Below are 12,003 nucleotides of genomic sequence, written 5' to 3'. Positions count from 1 at the left end.
AAAAATGAACACAGATTGTTTTAACACCTGATGTACGTGTACCAATAATCATTTAGTTAGTATCCAGTTGTGAAAGTGCGGGTGTTGCAAGGCGACACCCTACGCTGGAATTGCGACAGCGCGACGGAGCGATACGAAGATGATGACGACGCAACAGAAAAAAACATCGCGATAATGTAAACAAACATGCGCTTGGCTTTTTACACGCGCGACAACCATAATAAAAAAAACGCACGAAGAGAACGTGTTAAAATTCAAATTTTAAAATTCGATTGGAAAAAAAAATCACCGTGAGTAAACACATTTCAGAGATTTCACACATAAATTCAGTAAAAAAAAAAAAAACAACTTAGAAACAGAAGAATAATAGCAATACCAATGCGACATCTTTCGAAAACAAAATTCTCACAAGCATTTCGGTAACGCCGCGCAAGCGTCGCGGTGGAAACAGTCGGGACGTGAGTCGCTGACGCAGACGTGTGGAACTGTTCCGCGCCGCTGGTTGGACAGAGTATGGCGAGGGGTCAGGGGTCAGTACCTTCCGGGCGGGCGAGCTCTCCGTCCACGATCCTCGCCGTGCTGCCGTTGAGCGTGGCCGCCGTCTGGCCGCGGCTGTCCTCCTCCGTCGGCGAACCCATGGTCTGTCCGCGTGCCGTCTGCCTAGTGTCGACCCTCTCACTCGCGCGACTGCACGGTCGAAAGACGAGCGCCGCCGGGCGCCGTGTTTATAGACGAGCTCCCGCCTCCCCTCCTCCACCCCCCTCCATGGGTACCACAACCCCCTCCCTCGCGGCGTCGCACGGCGTCATCGTGCAAAACCCTGCCTTGGTGCATACATATAGGAGGAGGCGTTTTGGTAATTGTTTCTTATTGCGTGTATAACTTCGCATTTAACTGCTTACTTTACTTTAGTATTTTACGTTGAAATACAATTAGATTCTTTCGCAGAACAATGTTCCTTATATCAAAACTCTATAATGCATATCTTCAAAATAAAATAAAAAGTGTCTTGGATTCCACGCAAGAAAGAAGTAAAACTTCTTGCTTATTAAACTCGTATTAGGTATGGGAAACATAATTATTCTCTTTGGCTGAGGTCGCGGTTAGAGAAATATCTGCAAGTATGCGAGCGCTGAATTATTATGCAATTGCGCAAGTATGCAAGTATGCCAGTATGCGAGTGTGCGAGTGTGCAAGTATGCTGCATTAAATTTACCTTTTACCTGCATCTCCTTCTCAACTGGTTCCCCCACCAAGTACATAACTATTCCCCTCTTCTCCCGGTTTACCCCACCATGTACCTAACTAGTCCCCTCATGCGTAACGCATAAAATTGTAGCCTCCTCAGCACTTTGAAAAATATTTTGGTAACTGTACAATTTAAAATCACTAACACTTTCAACTGCTTATTTAATTTCAATTTTTTTTTACGTTAATTGTTATGTTATATGTAACAATTGCTCCCGGGAATATTGTACCTCAAAGTTTTATTCATATATTTTCAAAATTTAAATATTTTATTAATTATATAGCTTTGCATCACAAACACAACCTATCCCTTTTTTATTTATTTATTTGTTAAAATACAATTTGATATGTAATAAAGAACTATTGCCGGCGGTATTTTTTATATTTTGGAATAACAAAAATGTTTCTTTAACTGCTGTTACTTTATAACAATGCACAAGACATTATTATTTTTTCTGCACGTCCTTGTGACACATTTATAAAAATAAACCACCCGCAGTCAGTTGATGTTTACTTGATTCAGTGTATGCTGCGCTGACGCGGTCACACCAGTAACGTTTCTTCCTCAGTGGAAAACACACGAGCAGTTGGCGACGCCCGAGAATGGCAGGACGAAGCTACGACGGGGAGACCTGAGAACCGGTACGAAACTCACAGACTCGCTTGCGGAACATTCCACCTGCACCTAAGTCGACCTGAGGCGAGTGCTGTGGCAATCAGCCAGCGAAACCTCTAACAAATGCTAATGTCGTATGCTGTATTTAATCAGCGATTTAAAAAAAAAAAAAAAAAAAATAGTGTATTTTTTTTAATACATGATGTTCATGAAAGAATGTTACAGTTTCAATGGCATATTATAACAGATTGTTTAGACTATTTATATTACAACAAATCATACATTAAATTGAAGGTATTCTAACCGAGTTTTTATTGCAATAATGTTCATTATGTGCAACTTTTGTTATACAGCACACATCCAACCTCAAGTCCGATTCTTCCCACACTTTGGTTTACTCGTCCGGAGTAATGGAAGCAATAGCATCTTCAATTTTGTGTCTCAACTCTGGCAAATCATTAGGTAGCGGCCGAACGTAGACACGATCTTTTATAAAGCCCCAAAGGAAAAAAAAAAAAGCATGTCGTTATGTCAAGTGAACGTGGAAGCCAGCGTAAAAGAGCTCTGTCGTCTCGACCATTACGTCCAATCCAACGGTCATGGACATCGTCGTTCAACCACTCACGTGCAAAGAGACTCCAATGGGTTAGGGGCTCCATGCTGTTGCCAAATAAAGTTTACAGGTTCACACTCTACTAATTGGAGAAAGAGCCATTCTTCCGTGCTGCAAGTGAGAAATCAACAAAGCAGTACTCGCGCATGTACTTATCTAAAACTGTTTGAATTACTCTTTAATTGTAACCTTGAAATAACACTATACAACACTTACAGTTGATACTATTAAATTTTATAACTGGGGCATTATTTTATGGACATACTGTATTTAATCAGTAATTAAAAAAATAATGTGTATTTAATATTTTTTTACACAATATTACGAGAATAGATGCGAGGCAACAAGGCAGGTCAGCTCGCCAGCCAACCCACGCGCTCGTCTGCGAGTGGGGCGTGGCCCATTACCGTTACACGCCTAATCCGATTAGGAATGGCGCCTCGCTACCCTCTCCTCCACCGGAGAATTCTCTGCTGCTCTGGAAGGTTCGGCATGTTCCCAGAGCCCCGTCTGCGTGAAGTGGCGTTAACAAGAACGCCAGTGTTCTGGGAGCTTCGGCTGTCAAGTCTAGCCTGACTTCTAAGGGGTGCGAGACCATTCCAGAAGGCGGCTGGGGGTATAGAAATGCCAGCCTCCGAGGCAGTAAAGTGAGGAAGGCGAGTGCCCCCTTGGTGAGCGAAGAAGGACGAGAGACGGACTTCGTGTGCGGAGACTGGTGCATGGGGACTGTGTTGTGTGCGGCGGATGAGCGAGTAGCGCCTGGCAGTGAGTTGGGACAGAGGTGAGGTTAAGACACGGATAGTAGAGAGCCACTCCAGTGGGGAAAGTAAGTTGTGGACTAAATTAAATAGTGAATAATTTGAGGACAGACATAATAAGTGTTGTAATTTAATTGACAGTGATAATAGCAGTTAATATATAAAACTGTAGTTAATTAAGTGGATTATCTTCTTCTGAGCGGTTTTCCCACACGTAACAATGATATATCTTTTAAATCATACCTCAAGGTAGTAATAAAATTTGAAGGATTAAAAATTTTACCAGCTAATAGTAGAATAAACACTTTTTAAGGTAAATCTCCCTTTCAATTAAAATGATTACGGTGTACCTAAGATGTTAACATAGGCATAACATAATTATTAAAAAATGTTTTGTCTAAACAGTTTTATTAGTTTTCGACTAATTATGTGAGTTCCTTATCCGACAGCGAGAGAATTTTTCCCTCAAACATATGTTTTTACTGCTTCGAATTTAATGAACTATCCTGGATGTAGGTGTTTTGAAAAGTTTAAAAATAAATCTCTGTACAACTTTATTGTATATGTCGTCGATAAGTGATATTAGAGCGTTGAATAATACTTCATAAATGGAATGAATAATGATACTTTATTCGTGAGAATTCTATAGAGGAGTTGGTGCAGGCGCTTGTTATTTGGCTCGCTCCGTGAGACCGTTCTATTTATTATTCGCGAGGGACAGGAATTTCCCCAACTCGCCGCCGGACTGGTCCGGTGCTCGGTAAGTGGTTATTACGCAATAACCGATGCCCGAAGACGCACATGTGGGGACGCCAGGCTGCCAAGGGCGGGACCTGCCTACACGTGGAGACATTGCTCTCAGTGCTCGACCTCGAGTGTGAAGGACAGGGTCCGGTGTAAACATTATATCATTTCTCACGAGTCTGTTTTCTTTATAATGGACATTTTTGGAACAAAAAAAAATATTTCCACACTAAAATCACCAACGTTAACACAGAAGTAATGATTTAGCTTTAGAAAAGAAAATTGCGTATTTTAATTTTTTTTTTAATTTGTATTTGTATTTAACCGTTTTAATACCTTGTTCTAAAGTCAATTGTCAATCAAAAAAAAATTAGCACGGAAGCTTTATTGCAAACGGTATCAAAATATTTGAAATTGTAAGATGGCGAGGCCTAACCCCCCTTGATGATCAAGTTCGTCCCAAAAACTTGCTGGGTCTGCGCGTGAAACCATAAAAAGGTAAACGTTACTTCCTCGGTGCTCAGCCGCGGACGTGCATAGCGGAGACAGCTCGTCACTCATTCCCGCCTGTCATGCTAGCGTCGGAGGGAGCGGGGCACACTCACGGCGGAGTGGTCGGACCACTCGCCTCTCTCCGAGGCAAGTGGCGCGTGGGAGCCGTCGCGTCGTCGCGAGGTGTTGTTTCTGGGGCACACCGTAAAAACAATTGTGTAATATTTGTATATGGCAGAAGGGTCTCCATAGATGTTAGGGTAATTTTACACCTACACGCGATGGTGTATTTTTACTCCTTCAATGCTCTATTTTCATCTCTCTGGTGACCACAATAGCAACCATACACTAAGCCACAATTAATTAATTAATTAGTTCAATCACCCATTCTCAATCACACTCTCTTTACTCTTTAGGACACTCTGGAAACACTGCTTTCAATACATTTTTTTTTCAATCTACGTACGTATTTTGAAGCCCTACCTCGGCACTGTCAAAAAGCTAAGTTATAAATGATTTTAAACTTGTTTTGAATGCGTACTGGAAGCTACAATATAATCCAGTCCAGACTTCTGAATAGTAAGTGCAGTGATTCAGCACTGACTGCCCCTAGCAGGCGTCACTCTGTAAGCATGTCAACGCACCGAGGCTCTGTTCACTGTCCTGAGCGATCTATTCTTCTGTGTCTTACAGTAGAATACCGACTGTCCTGGACGTCTCCATGCTTGTGAACTGTGTTCTCCTATTTGACAACTCGCTTTTATTATTTCAGGTAGGACACCTGTTTCCAGTGATGAGTGCATGGTCGTAGCCAGAGTTTGTGGAAGACGGGGGTGAAATAAAGCTGTAAGATAAATTTTTGACAGGACAGTCTTTTTGGTCCGTAAGAGGGAGAAGGATGGTATGGAACAACCCCAGTAAAGAGAAGGGGCTTGGGGGGGGGGAGGGGGGGTTTCCGGGTAACTTCCCTTGAAATAAAAAAAAATTAAAAACTTTTTTGTTGTATCTTGGGACCTATAAATGCTTTTTTTTAAACCAGAAATTCTAAAATAAAAAGTACCACTTATGAAAGATAAATCCTTAAAATACCACAGCTCATAATTATTTCGCGGTTTCGTTAGGTAGCAGAGTAGACTTGAAGCACATATGCATCTGTTTCACTTTGATGATTGGACTACAGCGCTGTTGACGCGCCCATGACAGTTGACACCTCGACTCGTGAAAGTATTCACATCTGTCCACGTGTACACTAATGTGTCGTACTCATCGTGGACATGGGGCTGAACTGGTGACGGTATTCACTCAAGTCCACGGCATGACTCATCATTGAGTTCTGAGCGGCGCATACCAGGTTGTTAGAAGCTCACGGTAATCAGTATTTACAGTCGCGTTTTAGCTCAGCGGGCTTATCCGAACCACGCGTTGGAAACAATGCAGTGCGTCATAAAAGAGTTGCAGAATTAAATGGGCTGTGAGGAGTGGAAGCGGAAATTTTCCGTGGGAAAAACCTCTCCTACAGAAAACTGTTTCCATCGAGTTTAAGTACGTTAGTTACTGTGCGCCAAAAATATCTTTGTTTGGTCAAATGTTAAGATGGCTCGTAAATATTAGAGTATCTTGGTGCAATAGAGTAACCTAAACACGCCGTGTTATTTACAACAGTTTCAATGCTATACATAATTATATTATGTATCTATAATTATTGAATATTTGCTTTTGTTAATTCAGAGATAACACATTTAGAGTTTTCAAAGGCCATGAAATAGTCTATTTACAGTATTATTTAAAATGTAGTTATTTCCAAAAATGAATTCAACACTAATCGCACAAAACTTCACAGGCGCGAAACTATTTGTAGCCAATCACTACTAATTTTAGACATTCCTTTAATAGTGTACTATGCTTTAATGTAGACAAACTTTGAAAATTAAACAATAGATAATATTTATGGTGTAAAATATGTTAAAACCAAGATGGCGTATTTTTTTTCCTATCTCTCCCCCTTAAGCACTAGTTTAAAGCTGAGCTTCAAGCATCTAACATCTGCCTATGTGATCTTGTATTTTTAACAACTATGTTTGTACATAATTACAGTTTACGCTGTATGTTTCCAAGGGAGAAATATATACCATATGATTTTATAACGTGACTTAAATGTATGGTAAACTAATAACCGGAAAGGATTGGGGGGGGGGGGGGGAGAGAGTGTGTGGCGAATGTAAGGTTTTCACGTAGTGCGATTATGCACAAATCATATAAGAATATTGTTACGAGGCTGCTAGAGACGAGGCTGGCTAGCCAAATCAGCGCGCCAGCCTGCGGAATAGCCCCACCTCCTCCTGCACATAGGTAACACCTGTTTCTTCCTCTCCCCCTTATTTGCCGACTACAAGGACCTCGAATATGCGGCCGCTTTCCGACAACCGCAACCCCCCCCCCCTTTTTCCTTCTCCTCCAACAGTCCCTCCCATGGAGTCCCTGTACCCCCCCCCTTGTCACTCTGGAGGATTCTCCAGATTCTCAGAGCCCCGACGCGGAAAGTGACGTAACTGGGACGCCATTGTTCTCGTAGCTTCGAGTGTTAAAAGCCGGGGGTTTTTCATGACGCGAAACTTCTTAGGGCTGCGAGATCTTTCCATGTGAGACAGACCTGCGAGCTGCAGTGAGGCGAAGAAGGCGAGTGTCCCGTTGGCGAGCGATAGTGGGCGACGAACAACGGGCTTTACGCGCGAGGATCGGAGAATAGGAGACGGTGTCACGACGTGGCGGACGAGTGAGTGACCGGAAAACTTTTAAAACATTCCAGATATTTCTGATATATTGTGTTTGCAGCGTTAACGTTTACCTTTATGTATTATTTTGTTATCAACTGACGGATTCAGCAGTACTGCCCGCTACTCCGTTGTCTTGCGCAGAGCTTGGACGAGCGACAAAGCAGTTCGTTGAAATATTACCCCTGAACAAATTATTTTTCCCGGACCCGTTCGCTATAATTCTCGATGGTCTACTAACCCCCAACTAATTTCTCTCTCTCTCTCTCTTTCTCTCTCTCTCTCTCTCTCTCCCCCCTCCCTCTCCATATCTAGCACATCCTTATCCTTCAATCCATCATATTCTGTACGTCTAAAGTTACACTCTACTCTCAAAACAAGAAGGTTACCTCTACTACTTTTAGTTAGGTTTAGAAGAAAGACTACCTATTTTAATTTTCCATTAGTGACTCAATAAAAATCACGGACGCCGTTAATTACATCAAACTAGTCCATTCCCCTACTCCATCTTTCCAACTTTCCAACCGAGTCAAATATGCCACATTTTCACATTCTGGTGCATCTTCATTCGTGTTTCCCTAGCTACCTTCCCATAGAATTTTCAGTATTCGTCAGTAATACCATGTTTTAAAGATTTATATAATAAGACTAGCTGCCCGACCCGGCTTCGCACGGCTATACTAATGGAAAAAGAATTATGCCACATCTCCCATTTACAGTAATGCTAAATAATAGAAAATCCCGTGAAAATTTATTACAATGCTGTATAATGCACCGATGGTTTCCCGACTCGTGCACGCAACATAAAACTGACGTACCCGTACTTCGCTACGGCAGTCTACAGGCAGATCACTCTTGCGCCGCTCATTATACATGACCCTCGTTGTGGGTACGCCACTGCCGCGCGATGCCTGTTGCCATGGAGACGCAGAAGGCATGAACAATGCAAAATACTGTTCTCATGCAGACAAAGTACCCATTGTTGCCTGGTTTTAACCACCTATGCTATGGGATCTAATTTTCGGAAAATGTCATCCTGTGTAACATAAGGAACATTACTGTGAAGTTTCAAGTCTGTAAAATATATATACTTGAAAAAAAAAGGGCAATTTTTGATATTTAAAGTACTTGCAAAATTTCAACGGTGATGAGGACTGCACTAACAATGAAATAGCCGTTGCCATAGAGACGAATGAAGCATCAACAAAGCAACAGCCGTTGCCATGGTGATTTCCTACCAAAAACTGGAAATAAAAAAAAATTTAGGGGTGGACTACCCCTAACATTTAGGGGGATGAAAAATAGATGTTGGCCGATTCTCATAGATACCGGATAAGCACAAAAAATTTCATCAAAATCGGTCAAGCCGTTTCGGAGGAGTATGGCAACGAAAACTGTGACACGAGAATTTTATATATAAGATAGTTTTTACTTCCTTTTAGAACTACGCTCATTACAGACATTTCAAACAATGCTTTTAAATTTACAATATTTACCTGGTATGTTTTTTTAATCGCTCTTGAAAACTGTGCTTGTTAAATTTTCGTCATTTACAAAAAAAAAAAAAAATATTTGGAGTATTTACGGTACAATGCCAAATCAGTGCCTGGTTAATTTAATTTTGTTTTCCTTTGATTTGCTTTGTTTTCACGCGAAATAATTTGTTATTACGAAAATACAGCATTAAATATATAAATTATGAATTATAAATCGTCGGGGCTTCTGGATTAGATGAAGATTTTTAAAGTGATACAGCATGTGCTGACTGAGTACTATATTACAGTAAATAGATACATATGTACTCGAAAAAAGTATATGAAATTTTGTATGAATAAAAGTCATTTAGCATTTCTTTACCACGTAAAACACTTTTACACATCATGCCTATACATCTATGACATTGTCCAATCTCACGCGGGATGGCGGGATATCGTATTTTGTGACTGCGGTTTCACTGATTTGCTTTATTGGGTTCTACAGTAGTCCCGTGACATGAAAATTAAAATAAAAATCTACACCTAATAGGAATGTATTTGTGTTTAGTTTTTATGGGAATTTATATAAGGCTTTTGAGCTCGGTAAAACACAATACGCATAGACATGCTTTAGTAGCTAAAATTACTCGGAACTTACTATAATGTGTAACCTTGTTTAACGTATGTAAGGAGAGGAAAATTCGTAAATGAGTTCTATATTTACCTAGCAGTCCGCGATTCCAATCCAGCTCACAAAATGAAGTTGCTTCGCTTCTGGATGCTAGCCGTGTCAGAGGCGAATATTCGCCGACCTTTAGGTCGACCTTACAGTCATAAACTTCAGGGTGACATTTACTTCTGGGTAGGAGTACCTCAGTTAGTAACTGCTACCCTGAAGATGGTGAATGTATGGTCGACCGAAACGTCGGGGAATCTCCGCCCTCAGCCGACACTGCAGCCAGACAATGACGGTGAAAGCCTGCAATCCTTACGAGGTCACAGTATCACACGGAAATCTCGTAAACACATCGAGGCCATGAGCGACGATGGAAGCATTAATTTGCCCGGAGAGGAAGTAGTTGAAGGAGACACTTACGTAACCATGTGCCATTCTCCATACTGATAGGTCCAGCCAGGTGGGGAGGGTGGGCTAGGACTGCCCGTTCAGAATACGTTATTGCCTGACGAGTGACGGTGCCATATGGCAGGCAGTGTTGTTGTTTCTGTTGCGATAGATCCCGCGAACCCTCACCGCCCTAGCGCGACTGTTAGCGATCAGCGATACCGCAGACTAGGGCTAGACCTCGCGGCAAGTAATAATGGCCCATGAATAACACAGCCTCCGTAGATTACCGTTGTTCTCGAGTTCCTCCTCTTAAACGTGTATATGTTTTTTTTTTATGGTAGGTTTTATCCACGGTATTTTACAATTTCTGTACAGAATATTAAAATCAGCAGGAAGCCACTGGGAACTCATTTGTAGTATTTGCAAGGGCGGCCCGCGGAAATTCGCTATTGGTGGGGGGGGGGGGGGGGAGGGAGGGAGGTGGGGGCACGTGGTCCAAGAGTTTTAATCGACACATGTCATCTCTGGATAGGGTGCTCGTATATTGTACCTATACTGCCCATATCTTGGTCTATGTGCATACAATAAGCAGAAAACTTCAAAATATTCAGCAAATCGTCCACAAAACATAGTTTTCAAGTGGGGGAGCCCGGGCCCCTCTGCCCCCCCCCCCAAATTCCTTTAAGTACCTAAGAGATAAGCCGACAGCGGTCAGGCAAAACATGTAGTCCAAGGACTTGCACGTAGATGCGGTTCTGCATTAAATCCATAATTTGCTGCTGACATCTCTCTTCAAAGCCTGAAGGGTTACGAAGTAGCCTACGTCAAAAAAAAAAAAGGTTATCAGCTACCGCGCGTGCCCAGGCAAGATGGGCGGATGATGGTTCGCACACAACCTCGAGCATGACGCATGGTTTAACAACGAATTGGAATCGATGTGACCTGATGCATCCAGCTGCAACCTTGGGATCATTTTAGTCATTGTACCTACTTATGAAATACACATAAATCTAAAGAAAAAAATGTTTTTTTTACGTATTTTTGGATGTTCGTAAATGTTCCTCAAAGTTATTCGTTATCAGTCACCACTCTTAAGTCTTAGACATATATTTTTTTTATGAATAAATCTTTATCTACGGAAGCTCTTCACGCTATTTGGTGGTCGAGTATAAAGTGTGATGCAATACCTAAACGTTTACCTTAATAAACCTGAGTCGTATCTTCATCAGTTGCGGATACATGGATTTTTTTTTCAAGAGGAATTTAAAAAAAAATATAATTGCGTATTTAAAAAAAAATGTCAACAAGGGGCTTTAACGGCTACATTATCAACATATGTTGCAACAGCTCATTTTGCATCACCCAAAATATCGCATATTATTTAAAATTTACGGGGGGGGGGGGGGGGGGAGGGGTTCATCGACCACCACTGACCTTCGTGTGCCACAATAATGATTCCGAGGATAAGCAATACCACGCGCGAGTTGTCTAAGCTAAGTTATTCGCAACTCTACACTGAGTGCTGCGTGCTGCAATGCGTGGACTGCGACACCACCGACTCTTGCGCCACGCCACAGCAGCGCGCCACTGATACCGCGCCTCTGGCAGAAGTCGACCGAGAGACAGCGAACCACCGCCACGTTCATCGGCCAGGAATGCGACGCCCGCGGACAAACACGCCGGTCATGACGTCACTATGCGTGCATGCGTAAATGTGTGTGTGATTCCCCCCTGCTGTGTGTGTACCTACGGCTTATCATCGGAGAATATTTACTGTACGTTCCAATTTGGACTCTGAAGTCATTCTGTTACAAAGTAGTGTTTACAGCGTTTACCTATTCTACCACAGTATGAATCTCGCGAGGGAGCCCAGTTGTAGAACACCATCTCAGCCATCATGATGTCCTGGGACACGCTGTATTGCAAACGAGGAAGAAGGTATAATCCAATAGTTGGTCTTCTTGTTCACGACCACGCCTTGTTTCCAGCGATTGCTACAGAAGCAGGAAAGTCAATTCGCGGTTCCCCGGGCCGGGGGCGTGTCGTGCCTCGAGACCAGAGCACGGCGGTGGCGCGCCTGGTGGCCGCGCCCAGCACCTCTCCCGCTCCTGTGGGGGAAGCCTTCTTTTCACAGACGAGAGAGCCGAAACCCGAAGTTACCCGAAGTTCATGCTTTTTTTTTCTCCGTATCTTTAATGTAGCTATCCTAACCAAATCAAC

At 42.4% G+C, this 12,003-nt stretch overlaps 1 protein-coding gene across 1 annotated transcript in view; it reads right to left on the bottom strand.

The window, feature by feature from the left end:
• The window catches only part of LOC134532733 (putative inorganic phosphate cotransporter), a 174,365-nt gene extending 173,667 nt beyond the window's left edge, over positions 1-698 (bottom strand). Inside the window, exon 1 of the mRNA XM_063369530.1 lies at positions 539-698. Coding sequence (XP_063225600.1) covers positions 539-638 — 100 coding nt within the window. The 5' untranslated portion in view covers positions 639-698. The remainder of the gene's footprint in view (positions 1-538) is intronic.
• Between the last annotated feature and the right edge of the window lie 11,305 nt (positions 699-12,003).

Source organism: Bacillus rossius, chromosome 6 (assembly GCF_032445375.1).
Source record: "Bacillus rossius redtenbacheri isolate Brsri chromosome 6, Brsri_v3, whole genome shotgun sequence".
NCBI classification, from domain to species: Eukaryota; Metazoa; Arthropoda; class Insecta; order Phasmatodea; family Bacillidae; genus Bacillus; species Bacillus rossius.
Note: the sequence above shows the minus strand (reverse complement) of the source record. Positions and strands in the feature narration are given on the sequence as shown.